At 43.8% G+C, this 19775-nt stretch overlaps 2 protein-coding genes across 26 annotated transcripts in view; one reads left to right on the plus strand and one right to left on the minus strand.

The window, feature by feature from the left end:
• The window catches only part of BMAL1 (basic helix-loop-helix ARNT like 1), a 99644-nt gene extending 85586 nt beyond the window's left edge, over window positions 1-14058 (plus strand). For 12 of the 21 annotated variants that reach the window (XM_047876900.1, XM_047876901.1, XM_047876903.1 and 9 more), the window contains 8 exons: window positions 398-644; window positions 2156-2262; window positions 3583-3733; window positions 4581-4669; window positions 6181-6304; window positions 8947-9040; window positions 12635-12737; window positions 13426-14058. In XM_047876900.1, coding sequence (XP_047732856.1) covers window positions 398-644; window positions 2156-2262; window positions 3583-3733; window positions 4581-4669; window positions 6181-6304; window positions 8947-9040; window positions 12635-12737; window positions 13426-13586 — 1076 coding nt within the window. In that variant the 3' untranslated portion in view covers window positions 13587-14058. The remainder of the gene's footprint in view (window positions 1-397; window positions 645-2155; window positions 2263-3582; window positions 3734-4580; window positions 4670-6180; window positions 6305-8946; window positions 9041-12634; window positions 12738-13425) is intronic. The other 9 variants (XM_047876909.1, XM_047876914.1, XM_047876916.1 and 6 more) reach the window with 3 other exon arrangements.
• Window positions 14059-14790: 732 nt separating this feature from the next.
• BTBD10 (BTB domain containing 10) overlaps window positions 14791-19775 on the minus strand; it is an 88363-nt gene continuing 83378 nt past the window's right edge. For all 5 annotated transcript variants that reach the window (XM_047876926.1, XM_047876928.1, XM_047876925.1 and 2 more), the window contains 2 exons: window positions 18881-18991; window positions 14791-15892 (listed from right to left, as the gene is read on the minus strand). In XM_047876926.1, the coding sequence (XP_047732882.1) occupies window positions 15582-15892; window positions 18881-18991 (422 nt within the window). In that variant the 3' untranslated portion in view covers window positions 14791-15581. The remainder of the gene's footprint in view (window positions 15893-18880; window positions 18992-19775) is intronic.

Here is a 19775-nt window from a genome sequence, read left to right on the forward strand (position 1 = left end):
CCCAGAGCTCTCTGTTGTCTCTTGTACAGGGCGCACCTCTGTGCCTTGGAACATTCTCAGCCTCCGCACATTCTAGTCCCTTGGCCAGTGCTCATCCTTCTTGATCCATCCACCTCCTATGTTGTTTTCCTGAGCAGCCTCCTCTCTCCGGGTAGACTTAGATACCTCTTCCTTGGTATATGGGACGGCCTTGGCATAACCGGCCCTGCTCGGCATATATGACACCAGGTGATAGTTGTCTATTTCTGTGTCGTCCTCTCCCCCTAGAGTCTCACTTCCGGAGAGTAAAGCTCTGTTTATTTTTCTGACTCCCTTCTGGCATCCCAGCCCACCCAAGGCTGCCTGTGTCCGCACACAGGGCGCTGTGCTGACACTGACCACGGCTTTTGCTTTCTAGCAGATCGAAAGAGCTTCTGCACCATCCACAGCACAGGGTATCTGAAGAGCTGGCCGCCCACAAAGATGGGGCTGGATGAAGACAGTGAACCAGACAACGAGGGCTGTAATCTCAGCTGCCTGGTCGCAATCGGACGACTACATTCTCACGTGGTTCCGCAGCCGGTGAACGGGGAAATCAGGGTGAAGTCTATGGAATATGTGTCTCGGCACGCAATAGACGGGAAGTTTGTTTTTGTAGACCAGAGGTAAGAGTCTGTGTATTACCCTTGAACAAGAATGGTACAAGGTTTTCAGCTCTGAGTGAAGCAGAGAAGACTGGGCCATCAGCTGGCTTTCTAAGAGAGAAGGAAGTGATGGGGATCTCTGCTAAAAACTGAGACCTCTCGGAATATCATCATAAATACAGAGATGTTTCCCTTTAATGTCCTTGGCATGTAGAGATGGTGAAGTAGAGTGGTTTGTCCATGGCCAGAAGAGAAATAGGAGGCATGGTATATGCTATCTGAATGTATGGACTGTTCCCGGGCCACTACAGTGACTGGAATTCCGGAATGTAGGGCTTGGAGAAGATTATCTAGTCCTGAGCTGTCTGGTGGAGTAGTCCTTGGCTGTGGTGATCTCATATGGCTGTTCAAGGTTTAATTTCATCAAAATGAAGTTAAAAATTCCTCAGGCTTGATGGCACTAGAGTGTGTTACGCTAAACGAAATAGGTCGGGGAAAGACAGATACCTATGATTTCACTCATGTGAAATTTAAGAAACAAGACAGACGAACATAGGGGAAGGGAAGGAAAAAAAGAAGATAAAAGCGGAGAGGGAGGCAAACCATAAGAGACTCTTAAATACAGAGAACAAACTGAGGGGTGCCGAAGGGGCGTTGGGTGGGGGGATGGGCTAAATGGGTGATGGGCATTAGGGAGGGCACTTTTGGGATGGGTGCTAGGGGTTATAGGTAAGTGATGAATCACTGAATTCTACTCCAGAAACTAGTATTACCCTGTATGTTAACGAACTTGCATTTAAGTTACCAAAAAAAAAAAAAAAAAGTAAAAAAAAATTCCTCAGGCTCAGTAGCCATATTTCAGGTATTCAGTAGCTACATGAGGCTAATGGCACAGATCTAGAACATTTCCATCGCAGAAAGCTCTGTTGGCCACACTGATGTAGTCCAATCTTATTTTTTACGGGTGAGGAACTGGGGCCCAGCGTGAAGACTGGCTACCTCCAGTTCACAGCTTAGTCGTAATGGACCTGAGCTAAGAACCCAGACGTGTTTTCCACTGCTCTCTGCTGCCTCCCTGAGAATATTCACAGGCAGATAATTTTTCTGGCTATCAGAAATAGTCACTGTATGTTGGAAAAGGACACCACCACTTTTCAAGGTCCTTATGGCCCCTGCCACCATAACTTCTAATGTTTGGTCATCCTGATTTAAAAAAAAAAAAAAAAAAAAAGGTGGGGGGATAGTAAAATGGAAATTTGCACTGGGGTTTAGATTGCCTACCACATTTTTATCTGACTATCATTTCTAAGCCTCCTTTCTTGGGATGATGACCCCTTTGAAAGGCTACTTCCTTTCCCTCTGTTTGTATAGCATTGGTTAGATTCGGGTGCACCAGCAAAAATACATCCATGTAGTAAGCCCTCTGAAACCCCAACCAGCTTTGACCCTTGTTCTCACCGGCGGTAGTGGGGTTCATCCACTGCAGAGAGGCTAACTGTCTGAATTAACTTTTTCTTTAAAAAAAATTCTAGGGCAACAGCTATTTTGGCATATTTACCGCAAGAACTTCTAGGCACATCATGTTATGAATATTTTCACCAAGATGACATAGGACATCTCGCAGAATGTCATAGGCAAGGTAAGCTGTACAAAAGGCCTTAAGTTTAAGGCGTCCCTCTTCTTCGACACTAGTCCACATAAGTGTTCCAGAGAATTCTGCCCCCAGTGATGTCAGCCAGCCTAGGAATCTCCAGGCCAGAACATCTCCGAAGAGAAGAAGCCGATGTTCCCAGGCCCTATTTGTCTCCTTACAGAGAACCCACTGACAGCCTAGCACTTTTGTGTACATAGGACAGTTCAATTTCTAGAAAGCATCTCTTGCCCAGAGAATTTACACGGACCCTGTGAAGATTTAGTATGGCTCCAACAGATCTGATTCTCTTTTCCGTAAAATCCTGCAGTGCCTCCTGTATTTTCCTCTTGGCTTAGGGCACAGCCCCATGTTAGCCTCCTGAGAGAGGAACCAGTATTGACCCGTTCCTTCACTGTCCACCAGATCCTGTCCATTCACCTCAGACACGCGTTTCCAAAGAGGCCCCATTTTGCACCTCCACTGCCACAACCCGAGCTCAGCCCTTGTGCCCAGCTGACCACTGTGATAGACATCCAGCAGGCCTCTGTGTTCCCTTCTGCCCCCAGTCACCTTCCATCTTTCATAGTTAGCCCATTTATGCCCCAGTCGATTGAGCTCCATACCGTCACATCCTGGCTTAAACCTCCCGCCTTTAGACTCAAGGCCAAATACCCTTGACAGGCACTCAAGACCCTCCCTCTCCTGGCCCTGCCCCACCTCCTCAGCTTCACGCCTCACCCCTGCCTGCAGAGAGACATCTCCTCATTCCCTGCCACTCCTCAGGCACTGCTGGATTCTTCCTCCCTCGAGGCTCTGACCTCTTCTTCTGCATAGCTGCGTCTCATTCCTGTCCTGAGGGTGGGGGTCCCATCCCGTCTCCTCTTCTATCTCCGGTGCCTGGCACACGAAAGATGCTTGTTTGTTACGTAAAAGAGTAAAATGTGAATAGGTGAGTGACCTCCCTGGATTCTGCTGTCCTAAAAATGCTGTACTGCCCTCTGGCTTGATGATGGGGAAAGAACACGGGCCCTTGGGACAGGGCTTTTTCTCATTGGTGGTTCACTTCGTAGCCGATTCCGGTCAGAGGTCTATAACGCAGTCAGTTATTCCCCAGAGCCTCCATTTCGTACACTGAAAACTAGCAAGAAATTCATAAATGCCGTCGAAAGGCTCTGAATCAAACCCTCAGAAACAGCCTGTTCTCCGAGTGCCAGCTCCCTTGGCTTATTAAAGAGTGATGCCATGGAGCCTGAGTGCGCTTAGGACTTGGTTACTTTAATACATGGGTCTGAGGAAACAACATTCATGGTTTCTTTGCATTTTCAGTTTTACAGACAAGAGAAAAGATTACGACTAATTGCTATAAGTTTAAAATCAAAGATGGTTCCTTCATCACGCTGCGGAGTCGATGGTTCAGTTTCATGAACCCTTGGACCAAGGAAGTAGAATACATCGTCTCAACCAACACTGTTGTTTTGTAAGTGTTTTTCCTCTATCAGAGGCTCCCTTGCTTCAGAGATCAATGCTTTGGGCTCCTTACCTGGGCAAGGGGGGTACGGGCGACAGCCGGCATCACGTCCTTTACTGCTACCTTGTTCATATCCCGTGAAGCCTCAGGATGGGCAGAAGCCAAAACTTCTCTGTTAACGACACGCTTCAGTACGCGTAGCATGCAGGCCCCTGGCTTGTGGAATTGCTCCAAGAAACAGCAACATTTCCCTCCCAATAAAGCAGTTAGCTTTTGAATTCTGAAGGCCCTGCACACAGGACATCCACGGGTACTGCCGTGCGGAGAAGGGGTGACAAACAGGTGCCAGCTCACAGTAGCCTTGGCTGAGGATGGGCGGGTATCCCTGCCACCAGGCCGGTAGCCTGAGCACTGGCGGCTGGAGCGTTGCCTCAAAGGCCTGCTAGGTGAGAAGGGAAGGACCTCTTCCTTGGCAAGGACTGCACCACGCCTCTCTTTCCCCGTGGTGTCCAAAGCCCCGCCTGTGGCTAGAGCTGAGTGAGGGGCTGGGGCGGGGTGCCTTGCAGACAGGCAAGAGAAGAGGCCTTGTAGCTATGGCGGCGGGCTGCCACAGTCACCATCTCTGCTGGACCGTGTCCCACACAAACTAGGAAGGCCCAGGCAGGCAGTGAGGCCAAAGGCCGGGATGATGTCCCTTGTGTTCTCAGACAGCGAGGAGACCTGCTGAGCCACTCAGACCCTTCGTTTTCTGGCCCGTCCAGGTCCACAGTGGACCCTGGACACCTTGGCCGAGGTGCGAGCTGCACGGTTGTGAGCAGGCCTGACTCATGTTTCCTTCTTGCTGGGATGTTCACAGAGCCAACGTCCTGGAAGGCGGGGACCCAACCTTCCCGCAGCTCACAGCGTCCCCCCACAGCATGGACAGCATGCTGCCCTCTGGAGAAGGTAACTATGTCCCACAGGGGCATCGGGGCTTGCCCATGAGTAGCTGCTTGTGGCCAGCATACCATCCCCCCAGGTATTTGGTGTCCCCAGCTACCGTATTTTATGGGAACGAGGGAGGCCTCAAGGGGATGAGCGCTAACGACGTGGTCATCTCATCTTCTCTGCTGAGCCTGGAAAACCCGGAGCTTATTTTGCCTTTCTTGAGGCTGCCTGCACCCTGGAAGCCCTTGAAACAGCAAAGTCCTTGCTCCTCTTGCGCTTTCCCTCTGTGTTGCGTGAAGTGCTTTTTGTTGACTGTGACTGGCTCCTGGGGTGGGAGGAGGGTGGTGTCAGCACTGGGGTATGTGCCACACCCAGTGGGGCTCCTTCCCTGGCTTGGCTCCAGCCCCTGGGTTCTGCGCTTGACTTATCCTTCCACGGGACCACCTCTGCTTGCTTGGCTGTCTTCATTCCCTACCTCTCCATCAGTGACTCCTACATCCGGTCTGTCTCCGGAGCTCTAGGTCTGTCTCTCCAACTGCCTCCTGGACAGAGCCACCAGGAGTCTCAAAGGCACCTGAAATTTCGGCATCTCCAAACCGATTCTCTGCACTCCCTCATCTGGTTGGTTAAGCCAGAAACCTTGACACCTCCTTCTCGCCCATTGTATCTGAACACGAAATCCTGCCCCTTCTACTTAGGGACTTAGACTTCCATCGCCCTCCCATCTGTCATCTGGATTATTGCAGATAACTTTCTAACCCTAGTCTCACTACCCGCCCGCCACCAATCCCCTTCTTCCACTATAGATCATTCTCCATGCAGTGGACTTCCCAATAACCCAATCTGAGTGCCCTTTCTGTGTCAAGTCCCTTGGCACTCCTTATCGTCCGTGGATGCTGTCCAAATGCTACATGGCATCCCAGGCCTTTTCTGATCTGATTGGTACCTGTCTTCAGTCTCATCTGTCACTCCTTTATCATCTTCACGATGAGTTTCTTGGAGTCATCTCCCCAGTTTTGTCCTGCCTCGGTGGTCTTACATAGATCAGTTGCTGTGCGTGGAATGCCTTCCCCTCCTTACCTCTCTGCCAAGCTAATTTATACTCCTCTCTCAAGACTCAGCTCAGAGTTCAACTTTTCCAGGAAGCTGCACTTGGCCCTGGATGAGTGGGGTGCCTTGTGCTTCCCTGCCAAACTTACCACACCTTGTTTCAGCCATTGTTCTTGTCTGTCTCCCTGTTAGACAGTGAGCTCCTTGAGGGCAGAGATGCTGACTTGTGAGGCTGGCCGGCAGTACAGTGGTGGTCAGGAAACAGATGTTGAGTGCCTGAGGGGAATTAAATGCTTTGCCTTGGCTTCTGATCCTGGAAGCCAACTTGAGCTTTCTGCTGGAATGCCTTTTCCTGACAAGCTATGGCCCTGCTGTCCTCTAGGGCATAACCCTAAGGTTGAACTTCAAGTGGATCACGAGATGAACTGGTTTTAACTGATAATAGCATTTCTTCCTCGGTTCCCCTTTCCCACTCTCAGATTCCTTTGTTGTAGGTGGCCCAAAGAGGACCCACCCCACTGTTCCAGGGATTCCAGGGGGAACCAGGGCTGGGGCAGGCAAAATAGGTCGAATGATTGCTGAAGAAATCATGGAGATCCACAGGCAAGTAATATCTTCTAGTCGCTCCCTTAAACCAGTGGTTCTCAATCCAGGGCCTTTTGCCTCCCCCTCAAGGGATGTTTTGTAATGTCTGGAGACACTTTTGGTTGCCATAACTGGGTAGGATGTTGCTGCTAAACATGCAGTGGATAGACACCAGGGATGCAGCTTGCTCAACATCCTGCAGGACATGGCACTGCCTCCCCCCCAGTCTCCCCCGACCCCCAACGAAGAATTTTCCAGTCCAAAATGTCAGTAGTGTCGAGAATGAAAAATCTTGCCTTAAAGAAGCAAAACCCAAACAGGCCAGAGTTAAAGGAAATTTTCTTACTACTAAGGAGCTAACAAGGACAGATGAACATGGACATTACAGGACGACAGGAGAGCGATGACAGCCGGTGACCTGGGCCTTAACAAGACATTCACTGCTTCTAGTCAAAAAGCTGCCTGGCTTTAGTAATAGAGACCAAGCATTTCAGTTAGTAATAGAAGCTCTCTTGAGAGGGCTTCTTTTCCATATGAAAGACAGCAGAAGCAATTTACCTGGGTTTGAGTTCTGGGCCTCTACTTAGCTGTGCTTAAGAGATTCACTTAACTTTTTGGTGTCTGTTGAGCTAAACCATAAAAGGGGGCAATAACTGTATCTCTCAAGGATTGCCCTAGGAGTGAGAGAGATCTCCGGGAAGTTCCTACAACAGAAACTGACAATAGTGTGTGCTCAAACACTGTTAATTACATCTAAGTCTTTAACAGTAGTGATTGAGAGGGAAGCAGTTATAAATTCATCTGAATTTGGGGAATCGAAAGGGTAGTAACCAGGTCCTTAGGAATGCACACTTAGTGGAACATAGGAGAAGGGAAAAATTATTCCCTCCTGCCATGGATTTTCTCTCAGGAGAACTGAAAGCTGGTCTTGCTTTCTCATTAGCCACAGAGGAGGCTCTTATCCCAGTGGGTAGAATAGTTCTGTTCCAACCCTCTGTGAATGATGGGTATGGCCCCTTGAGTCTACTTCAAGATGTGGGGCAGTGTGCAGTGATAATCAGAATCTTACCAACCACTGATAATGATGCTTGAAACCACCCAAGAACAGTAGAAAACAGTCCTTGACGTCAAGGATCTTATAATCTTTGAGAAGTCTGTTTTCTTTATGATCACACAAAAAAGGGAGAGTGCATGAGCTGAAGCAGGGAAGGGAGATTGCTAAGAATCCTAATAAATAATGCTAAGAAGTTTAGACAGGGGGAAAAAAAATTGTAAGAGCCCATTCATTGTAGGAGGCTGAGCAGATGTCCAAAGTGTTGTGCTAATAAGCATTAAGGAAAGTTAGACTGGAATAGGAAGAGATGAAGGTGAGCATTAGTAAGTGTGGTAAGCTTACTAAGTTTTTAGTAACCAATTAGTACCCATCTGTGTGTTCTAAGAGTACATGGTATATAGCTGTAACCTACCTTTGAGGAGCTTATGATCCAGGAGAGAGAAAGCTTATTCACTCCCAACTCTACAGAACTGGGCAATACAGGCCAATGGCCAGAAAGGCTACCAGGCAGTGGAGGGAGGGGTACTTGGGTAACCCGCAAGTTGCATTCATCCACATAGAAGCTAAAGGCCTGGTGGTCACACAGCTGCCACCATACTCGAGCTTCACCGCTAGGCCATGGCTTCCTTTCCTGAGGTCCTTGAGCCTGGCGAGCATATATGTGGATTTACAGTTCTAAGACTTTTTCTCTGTTTATCTACTATACTGAGAAACATACTAGCTGAGAGCACTTGGACCCCTTTTTCATCACCTGTTGCTTTAGAAGGCGGTGGGGACAGCTGCTGCTGCTGCTACCACTACTGCAAGGCTACTTTCTAGGTGTGGCTGAACCACCCTGGCACATTCCATTTCCTTAGAATATTCACTAGATACAAAGTGTTTGTAGGGAAGAGGATAAGTCACTTGCTGTGGGTTCTGGTTCATGGTATGCAAAAAGCTACAGGGAGAACTTCTAAGGCCCCCTCCAACTCTGAGATCTGGATACTGTAAGAAATGAAACTGGCCACTCACCTGAAACTCAACCACCTGAAATGCAAACCCTAATCCGAGGGCTTTGTCAGGGAGATGCTAGGCTCCAGGGTCTGCATTCTAGATCAGGGCCTGTGGGATAAATGCAGCTTCTCGCCTGTTTTTGTATATATCATGTTTTACATGTTTGCTTCTTTGCGAGAGAGAGCTTGTGGGTGCGCCCACAAGTGGGGGAGGAGCAGAGAGAGAATGAGAGAGAGAATCCCAAGCAGGCTGCACACTGTCGGCACGTGGGGCTCCAGCTCACAACCATGAGATCATGACCTGAGTTGGAATCAAGAGCCAGACGCTTAACCGACTGAGCCACCCAGGCGCCCTAAATATAATTTTATTGGAACACAGCTACACTCACTCATTTCCATATGGTCTATGGTTGCTTTCAAGCTACAATGGCAGAAGTGGATAATTGTGACCAAGACCATATGTCCTACAGAGCCTAGAATAGTTAGTTTGATCCTTTATAGGAAAAGTTTGCCAATCCCTATTCTGGGTCTTCATCCTTCTCCTTACCCCCACCCCTCACACACCACTGAAGAAAACGAAAGGCAAAATAACTAACTCCTCTTTTCTCTGACAGAATAAGAGGGTCATCGCCTTCCAGTTGTGGCTCCAGCCCATTAAATATCACAAGTACACCTCCCCCTGATGCCTCTTCTCCAGGAGGCAAAAAGGTAAGGCTGATGACTCTCAGACTAAGGCCCTTCTTAATCCGGAGAGCCTCTTGCCCAAGTTGAAATACTGGGGGTGGGAGTAAATAATTAGTGATGGTTGCTGAAACAACGTGGATGCTCTTTTCCTTTTAAGTAAATGCATCTATATGAGTTGAGGTAGAACGCATACCGGTGGAGTTAGGGAGGCTTGCTGACATCCTTAGAGGATTTATTTCGTGTGAATGTAGGAAGGCAGAAAGGATGTTCTAAGGAATGGGGAGGACACCACACTGAGGGAGTATTTCAAGAGCTCCCATGAAGAAAGCATTAGTGAGTGCCTTGCACCGAAAACTATCTAGTTCTTTACCAAGAACTGTCAAGGGAGAAAAATATCCTCAGTGTCCAGTGCAGGCACTGGAAATAGGAATACTACCAGAAGCAACTTTGGTGCTATGGAAGCCAAACCATGCCTTTGCAGCTGCAGAATACCTGGGGGATCTGCTACCTAGGTTTCCTGTGATGTGACAGCACAAGAATTTTATGTCACCAGCCCTCATGAAGAGTTGGCTAGAAGACTGCACTATAAACAGGCTTAGAAACCACTCTTTTGTTTCCATCTTTGCCAGATAATTTACAAGTGTAGGGGCCATCTTAATTGTAAATCATAAATGCATTTATAGTGCCTGATGTCAACATAGCTTAGGATAATCCAAGGGCCAGCATCTTTGGACATAGATCATCCTTCTCCTATCTCCCAAAACATACAGAAAGAAAGAATATTAGTAATTTACACAGACAGGACTCCTAGAACACAAATTGTATCAAGCGCAGGACATGGGTTTTCAAAACTGCATTCCTCAGAGGCTCAGGTTACCAGGAGCTGTGGTGCTGGCAGGTGGGATGGGGCAAGGGCAGTTGGGGGAATGGAGAGGGGAAGGGGAAGGTCGGGACTCTTGCTTCTACCAGGGCAGCTTTGTTTTATATATGAATCTTCTGTAAAAATTTCTATTTGAAAATAAGTTTCCAAACCCGATAAAGGTTTGAAAGGCAATTAATGGGTAAGAGTGGTCAATGAAAAACCCGAGCTTGAAGCCTGGCTTTGCCATGTGCTAGCTATGGGCCCTTGTATAATTATTTAGCCCTAGTTCTTGTTTTTTATTTTGTTTTATAACGAGGCTACTATAGGACAGCCAGCATCTTGGCACATTAAGCCCTGTTATAAGGTAATATATGTGAAAATTCCTGGCCTTTGTTAGACTCAGAAAATAGCACCAGTGGATGAAGCCTAGGCTTGGCACATCCTCAATCCCTGCTTGCAGGTTTTGCTCTTAGGTCTGTTCTATCCCAAGATCCTCCATCCATATTGGGTCCAACATCTCCTTAGGGTGGTCTCCCCTTCTCTGCTTCTCACTTCAACTTTTAGACCTTTGACTTCCTGGTATTACCAAGAATCCCGCTACTCTGTTTTGAAAGGTTATCACTCCAGTAGAGTGCTTAAATATTACTCAGGGAACTTACACATTTTCTCCTCTTAGTCTAACAACTTTATAGGTGACAAAATCTAAGTTCCCAAATATTAAATGCTGGGCTAATCATTTAACAAGTATAGGCCAAAACTTAAATTCAGGTCTTGACTGTTGATTCTTTTCACACCAACAACTGCAGAGATCCAGAAGTGTACTCTACATCACAATGCCCCAAGTATTTTTGAGGCATTTATGGAAATTTGGGGGGTGGCGGGGGGGCTTATAAAAATGGGAAGAAATTCTGAATAGGAGTCCTCAGCAACAGGACTTATAAGAGCAGCTTAAACAAGATGGAGTTAGAAATGACAGCAGCATTGTGCCAAAGCCACGAGAGTAAAGGTGGCCCCAGGCTTCCAGCCCTTCCCAGTCACTTTCAAATTGGGCAGGTCCAAAAATGAGCCATTCAGTTTGACAACTTTGTTCATTCAGAGTCAAGCTTAAAAAGTGAGGCTCTAAGTGAACCTCCTCCGTCCAGGGAGAGTCTGGACATCCAGAGGCATAAGGTAGGTTCAGATAAAGTGGCAGCTCCCCTAAATATCATCTGCAGTCTTTTTTTTTTTTTTTTGGAGGGCAGGGGAGAGGTGTTGAGGGGGGAAGGACCTTTTCAGGGGTCTCCCAAGGCCAAAACTATTTTCATAATGTAAAACTTTTTTTTCTCCCACTGTTAATACAGGAACTGACAGTGCAAAAGCAGTGTCGGGTAAAACTGCTGGTGCTTTTGCAAAAATCACGGCAGTGGCACCAAACTGTACTAGTAGTCACTGTAGTCTTCACCATCAACTCACAAAAAAATAAATTTTCAAGCCAGTTTTAGAATGTCCTTAATCAGCAGTAAAAATACCGCATAAAATCCTGGAGTCAATGTTTTCATACTGATACAACTGGGAAATGTGCATGAACTATGTACTGCCCTGGTTGCCTCAAAGGAAAGCACTTGCATGACCAAGTCATGAGCTAAACAAATTGCTTTTGTCATAGCATATACCATTTTTACTACTGCAAACTGCGGTTATTCAGACTTGAGTATTTAGAGACATTTCCTTGAAAATGTACGTGAGTGCAAGGAAAACAACTGACAGTGTTTGTTGCCAGTGAGAAAATTTTAGCTTTCAAGCAAAGATTAGAGTTTTTGGAAAACCTGTATCTGCTACTTTGAGCTCACCAGTTTCCCGGAATTTAAAAGGTATTTCTGATAGAGGTAATATTAAGGATGGTGATGTTTTGATGTATGGTGAAACATGTCAATATTTAGATCTGCCTGACTCAGCCAGTATTTTCCAAATGACCAACGCAAAATCATGCAAAGGTACACCGATGCATTTTTATATGCTAGAGTACAAGAATTTCACCGATAAGGTTTGATTCCACGTTGTCCCTAATCTTTAAGAAACTTCCACTTGAGTCTTGATATAGAATCATCAGAATACCAAAGTTATTTGAAAAGACTATTCGAATATACCTCCCTTTTCCACCAAACAACATCTAAACAGGAAAAGAAAATGAGAATCCAGTTAAGCCAGACATTTGATTTAAAAAAAAAAAAAAAAGACATTTCTGAACTTTTGTTGTTTTAAAAAAGCTATTTTTCATTAAAATGCTATTCAGGTTAACATATAATAGGTTTATTAGATTTAAAAATTTTTAGTTGTAACTTCGCATATAGGAAATATTGATAAATACAGCATACATAAACACATGGTCTTTGGAGTTTTCAATTTGTAATGCCACCTACTGGCAAGGCTCGCAATCACTGCCTCCTTGGAAATCTAATCAGCTGCTGAGGTTTTAGTCCTTGGGCCTTCAAGAATCATGTGAATAGTGTGATCCAAGGTAAACAAATGCTCTAGGGATTTTACTCGGTCTTTAAATTGCCTGTGTGGGCTGAATCATCCAGAGAAAATAATTTGGGGGAGAGGTTTATCTTACTGTGACCATTCCTAATACCTTCCTGTTTGAAATCCTCGAATAGGAAACTGAACATTTCCCCCCCTACCTTTCTCTTTTCAACATGCTTCGTTTTCTTGATGATCTTGAGTCCAATACTGATTAAAACTGTTAATGATACAAAAACTTCACTTTTTGTTCGTAGATTTTAAATGGAGGGACTCCAGACATTCCTTCCAGTGGCCTACTACCAGGGCAGGCTCAGGAAAACCCAGGTTATCCATATTCTGATAGTTCTTCTATTCTTGGTAAGTAGCATTATTACTCGTTTCCACTGTCAGAAGCTTGCACAACATCTGGCATGAAGTCAATTTTAAAAAATGAATAAAACACACTAGTTCTAAACTAGATTAAAATTTGTTTAAATCTTTACTTCAAAGTTCAGTTTAGTGGTTGAGTTCAGGTGGAGATTCCAGGTTTGTCCCTGGAACTCAAAAGGAGACTCCAGCAGCCTAGAGACAGCCATTTTCCCATGTGGGCCAGAAATCTTCAGTGGGAGAGCTGCTGAAGGTTCAGAGATAAAGCCTGGAAGGATGATCAATAAGCATTTCAGAGGGTATTAAAAGTCATGAAGTGATAAAGAGTTTGTTTCTCCCATCTCACCCATCTTTTTCTCCATTTGTCTTTCTAGATCTTTTTTTTCCTAAATCCCTACCTTCCTATTTGTCTTTCCTTCTGTATCTCCCTCCTTGTAACTGGTTATGTCAGAATATTAAAATGAGGTCAACTCCAATGCTTTTTATCTTTATTGCATTTTCACTTTGTTTTTAAAAAGTTGGTTATTCTGAGACACAGCAAAGTTTAAAAAAAAAAAAAAAAAAAAGGCAATGCAGCCCCAACACAGTCTTTCTCACCATTCTCCCCTTACTGTTATGCACTACTAATATTAAACACGCTTTGGGATTATGACTGACCAGTCTTCCTCTTCTCCCACAGGTGAGAACCCTCACATAGGCATAGACATGATAGAAAACGACCAAGGCTCAAGCAGTCCCAGCAATGATGAAGCAGCAATGGCCGTCATAATGAGTCTCTTGGAAGCAGATGCTGGGCTGGGAGGTCCTGTTGACTTCAGTGACTTGCCATGGCCGCTGTAAACACTACATGTTGCTTTGGCAACAGCTACAGTATCAAAGTGCATTACTGGTGGAGTTTTACAGTCTGTGAAGCTTACTGGATAAGGAGAGAACAGCTTTTATGTACTGTCCTCATAAAAGCCACCTCAGAGCCATTGATACAAGTCAATCTTACTATGTGTAACTTCAGACAAAGTGGAACTAAGCCTGCTCCAGTGTTTTCTCATCATTGATTATTGGGCTAGCTGTGGATAGCTTGCATTAATTGTATATTTTGGATTCTGTTTGTGTTGAATTTTTTAATCATCGTGCACAGAAGCATCATTGGTAGCTTTTATATGCAAATGGTCATTTCAGATGTATGGTGTTTTTACACTACAAAGAAGTCCCCCATGTGGATATTTCTTATACTAATTGTATCATAAAGCCGTTTATTCTTCCTTGTAAGAATCCTTTACTATAAATATGGGTTAAAGTATAATGTATTAGACAGTTAAATATTTTTAATAAATGTTTCCCTTGTTCTATAAATACTGTTTGTGCTACAGGGCTGGATCAACTTTCCACAGTGGGTTTTTAAGGACAAGCCACACCCATAACATTTACAGTGCCTTTCTGGCCTTCGTAACAAACGTAGGACTTACAGAATTTCCCTGTGTTAATAGCTTAGCTATACTGTTAAAATAATTCCTCCCCAAATAGTTGGCAGTTTTACTGAGTACAACGTTACTGCTTAAACACATATTTCAAATCCTATGAAAATACAGATTCAAGAGTAGGTGTAGCAAATGGGCTTATTTCCTACAACTCCTCTCTGCTCATGGTTGTATAGCTTCACACAGTAAGTAACCCCTGACCCAAGCATTTTTGCTTCCTTCGTGAATTGGGCCACAGAGTATTTTTTTCAAAAGAATTTGCACAAATAGTTTGCTAAGAGGAACAGCACAGTATAACGGACCAAGCACCAAACCAGTGTCAGAAATTGTCTCCGAAACCTAAGGTTCTCCTATAACCTAGTAAAGCCATCACTCTTGATGTTAGGTTTGACTAGAAAATGTTTTTTTTTTTTTTTTTTTAGCTCAAACACTGCTTCGGATTTAGTAGGGAATCTCTAAGTGCTTCATCGCATATCAACCAAACTGGAGGTCCATGAGCTACCACTAAGACAGGAAATCTATGAGACTAAGGGATCTGGTCAAGATGGTTATAAACTTGATGAGAAACATTAAAACAATGGAATTTTATTTTGATGAAAAACTCGAGTTTACAATCATTTAGTAAATGAAGAGCAAACACTTCATTTTCCTATCCCATAACTCTTAAGAAAAAAAAAATTAGTAAATAAATATCTGAACAGATAAAGGGTAAGGCAGACTGGATGTTCACACTTCCTGCATGTGACTCACTGTAAAAGGGCAAGAACAGCACTGGAGAGAAGACAGGGGCACTGAATCTCATCCTAATCATTCAAATAAGCCCAATGATAAATACTCATTTTTTTTTTTGCTCATCATGGGCAGCAAACTATACACATTTTACTGAAGGAATACTTTGATAGAAGCACTTATTTCAGTTATATTGTGCATCACAACTATAAAAATGGCTTGAACAGTTCCATTTAACCACCATTTATAAAGTGCAACTATGTAATATTCTACATTTTACCTGGGGTGTGATGAGTATCAATCTAAGCTGAAAAGACCCCAGCTGCCAATTTTCACCACTTCTGAACATATCTAGATGTGTGAAAAAGGACAGTCCCCCATACAAAGAACCAATTTCACAAACCTACTGGTAAACAAATACATTTATATAACTGGAACCTCAGGATGCTAGAGTTGTACTCATTTAAAAAACCATTCAGCTACCTTTGGTCTTTAAAAAAGCCTCCACTGCAATATCCTAAACATTGTTATGTGCATCTCACGATGAAGAGCGTGGCCTTGTAGTGCAGAATGAGGAGAGCGCGACGTCACCGTGAAGGGTAGCATGCGATGGTTTCAAGGAACATCAGCATCACAGCATTGGATTCTGTGCATCAGGATCGAGGTCATTGTTGCCAGAAGGAGGGTGCATCGGGAGAATATCCAGCTCGTCTACTTGTGGAGTCGGGTGCATGACTACCAGCTGGTCCTGGGGAATGTCTGCGGCAGCTGCTGCAAGGTTGGTGATAGATTTGCTCTTTACACACTGAAAGTCTACATGCCGACTCTTTCCTTCTTCCTTCTCCCAAGACATTCGAATAAAGGGTCTTTGGACATAGTTGTAAATCACTTCTGGGCGGCCCCCAGGCCTTTTCTTTACTTTTTCTTTGTAGGTAGGATAACCTGGAGGAGAGAAAAATTTTAAAAACTGAGGATACACACACACACACACACACACACACACCCCTGTACACTGCTCGCCAAAGTTAGCCTACAGAGGGCTTTTCTGCCATAGTTCCTGAACAAACAAAGAAGGGAAACCAATATTCTATCTCCTTAGTCATCAGTTCAACAGCCAGAAACTGAAACCCTACAGATACAATTCATACAGGTTTCTCCAATCCTCTCCACTCAATACACCAACCACCAGAAAAACATTCATAAAGTAAAAGCATGGAGGGGTAGGTCCCAAATACAATGGCATGTATTGGAGTGCATTTTGGGCTCTACCTGTGTGTCCTTAACATTGCTGAACCTTTCCCTTCACAGGATTATCTTGCCTCAAGGCCTGCAATTTATTGCCACATTAGCCTTTTAATTTCCTTAAACCTAAATCTCCTCTTTATATTGCTTTGGGTTTTTTGTTGTTGATGTTGTTGTTAAAAGATAAAGAGCCATAGAGCTCTCCAGCTTCACTGGTTCTAAGTACACTTCTGCACATAGGTCAGCAAAGACACTTCTAGTTTGGGAAACGTTTCAGTCGTTTACCAGGACGGTAATTTTTCCAAAAACATACACTTCTTAGAAGCTATTGTAAGTCCCCTCCTTCTCTCCTACTAGCAAGAATTGCTAGTTTAGACCAGGCACTGGCAAACATTCTCTGTAAAGGGCCGGACAGTAAATATTTCAGGCTCATTTTAGCTTGGATTTCAACTACTCATCTATGCCACTATAAAGTGAAATCAGCCACAGAAATATGTAAACGAATGAGCATGCCTATGTTCCAATAAAAAACTTTATAAAGAACAGACAATGGAAGGAAAAACAACAGGCAATGGGCAAGATTAAGCTCATGGGCCACAGACCATATCAGAATCAGGAAAAACTAGGGAGAACCTGGGTAGCTCAGTTGATTAACATCCAACTCTTGATTTCAGCCCAGGTCATGACCTCATGGTTCAAGAGTTTGAGCCCCAATCGGGGTCCATGCTGATAGTGCGGGACCTGCTTGTGATTCTCGTCTCCCTCTCTCTCTCTCTCTCTCTCTCTCTCTCTCTCTCTCTGCCCTTCCCCTGCTCATGCTCGCTCTCTCCTTAGCTAAATAAATAATTTTTTACATCAGAAAAAAATAGAAAAACCTCATACACTAGGGTCTCTATAATTATTGCATAAAGGATGTATGTAGGCATCATTGGTAGCTAGTATATTTAGCCATGTATGGAATCTGCACGTATGTGGCTCAGGGGCAAGCGGGGCTAAAAACCTTTTCAAGACCTTCTGCAGGATGTCGTTTCACACTCCCAATCAATTACCATTTGAAGGGCAGCTCTAGAGTTCAGAAAGGTCTCCAGATCTATTCCTTTGTCCTTGATTCCTCTTGGACTATTAGAAAGTCTTTTAAATTCCTATCTCACCATATTTCAATCTGTCCTCCACACAAGGTCACCACACTGACACAAGTGTAATATTACAGCCTTGCTTAAAAACTACCAATGGTTGGGGCGCCTGGGTGGCTCAGTCAGTTGAGCATCCAACTTCGGCTCAGGTCATGATCTCACGGTTCGTGGGTTCGAGCCCCACATCAGGCTCTGTGCTGACAGCTTGCTCAGAGCCTGCAGCCTGCTTCAGATTCTGTGTCTTGCTCTCTCTCTGCCTCTCCCCCACTCATGCTCTCTCAAAAATAAATAAATGTTAAAAAAAAATAACCCTACCAATGGTTTCCTCATGCTTCAAGGGAAAGTCCATAGTCCTTAGCATAGTATGTAAGGCTTTTTTACAACCTACTTGTCATCAGGCTTCAGCTCAAGTATGTCTGCCTTAGGGAGGCCTTCCTCAACCTCCTAATCTACAGTAGCTTCCAGGTGCCTTCTTTCTAGCTTTGAAATCAAACAGCTAAATTCCACTATTTACAAAATGACAGAGAACAACACACACTGGTGAAGCAAATGTGTGAGCAATTCCACTGTTTTTAAGCCCAAAGTCTCCTCCCCTTCCTGCAAACACCCTATTTTTGGTTGTTCTTTCCCAAATGTCTCAGCAGCCCATTACTGTCATCTCCAACAGCTCAACTGGTCACTGATCAACACCACTATCAGCATCACAAATATACTTTCTCAGTTTTAAGCCATGTTTTAAGTGGTTTTCCTGTATTGGTTCACTCTATCCTCATAATAGCCCTATAAAGTACTTATTAATGCTCCCATTTTAGATGAAGAAGCTGAGGCAAAGAGAAGTTAAGCACCCTGGCCAAGGTCATACAACTATTAAGTCATAGGATTTAAACACACAAGCAGTGTGGCTCTAGAACCTTTAATCTTTACACTTTGCCATATTATGCCAAGGGAAATACTTTGTTCTTAGTAAGGGCACTTAAAAGTATCTGACATGACATCTGGAAAAATCTATTTAAATCACAAAGTAAAAGCATCTAAAAATGTACGCATTTAAGAAGATGAAATAAGTTTGAAATTTGTATTTAATGTGAAAATAAGTTAACTATTATTATACCTTAAGAACCAGTAAGTTACTAATATGCTTTTACATCCATTTTCAGAAAGTGGTTTTTAGTTCTGTTCGGCTTTGAGGAGCTCAATGATCACGACTGGGCAAAGAGCTCTGCCAATCTTATGCGAACATGTACATGTGTGCCCAAACATACTATATGGGCTCAGTCAAAAATCATCAAGGTGACCTATGGCAGAAAAGATAAATTCATCTCTCTATATTGTTAGGGGATCTTACGGAATAAGTAATTTCTAATGGCTTTCTATCTTCTCAGATAAAGGAAGCTAACATTTGTTATTTATAGGTCTACTGCATGAGCATTCATCTAGTAATCACTTGAGTTCTTCTCAAAGTATGTATTTCTCAAACTATACTCCAAATGGGATTCAATTTTTAGCCCTTTTTTTTTTTAAAGAAAATTAATAGAAAATAATGAAAATGTCTTACCTTCTATTCCCAATCTAATCTTCTTAAGACCTCTTTCCTTCAAAACTGATTTGGCCACATCTCTGTTTTCAATGTACTTGAAAAATCTATATAATTTTGTGCTATAAATAACTGGAAACAAAAAAACACACCAAAAATATTTTCTTAATAAAAATCAAAGTACTTGGAGATGAACTTAAAATTATCTCCATCTTCAAAGGGGCCTGACAACCCTATAAGCCCAAATCATGGATGCAGTGATGCGGAAGGGTGACTAGCCAACATGACAGGACAATTCAGTACAGTTAATGAATAAGCAAATGTCTACTTAAGTTGAAACCAGAAAAGCTTTAATAACCAATCAGGTAACCCAATCCATAGGAAGAATCTCCTTCTGAAAGATTTATCATATACAAACTTACTAGAATGGGATCTGCCCCAATTTCTTCAAATAAGAGAACCAAAAGATAGCAATATCACATCATTATCAAGCAGCCCAACTCAAGGACTTTGCTGTAATGCCTATAAGGCCTTGTCTGGAAGGGGAAAAACTGCCTCGTCAGAAACTATAAAATGGATACATCTTTTATTTCACGGATTGAGCAACTATTAATAATTCCCCAAAAAGGCAAAGACCCTCCCCACAAACTGTTTCCAATTCAGGCGAACAGCCCCATTTACTATTGATGTTAAAAAATGGCAGATTCGAGCATGTTCTGCCTAGGTTAGTCTGTTTAGAGCAAACTGGCTTTGCAAAGGACAGACATTCCACTGACAACATGTTGAGTCTTCCAAATGTGCTGGGAACTTCAGGGAGTTAGAGTGATGGACCTTCCTCGCCTTCTCTCTTTCAGGTGGAGTTATCTCCCTTAAAAGGTGAACTGCAAAGGTTTTTTCAAAAAAAGAAAAACACACT

The sequence above is a fragment of the Prionailurus viverrinus genome, chromosome D1 (assembly GCF_022837055.1).
Source record: "Prionailurus viverrinus isolate Anna chromosome D1, UM_Priviv_1.0, whole genome shotgun sequence".
Taxonomy (NCBI): Eukaryota; Metazoa; Chordata; class Mammalia; order Carnivora; family Felidae; genus Prionailurus; species Prionailurus viverrinus.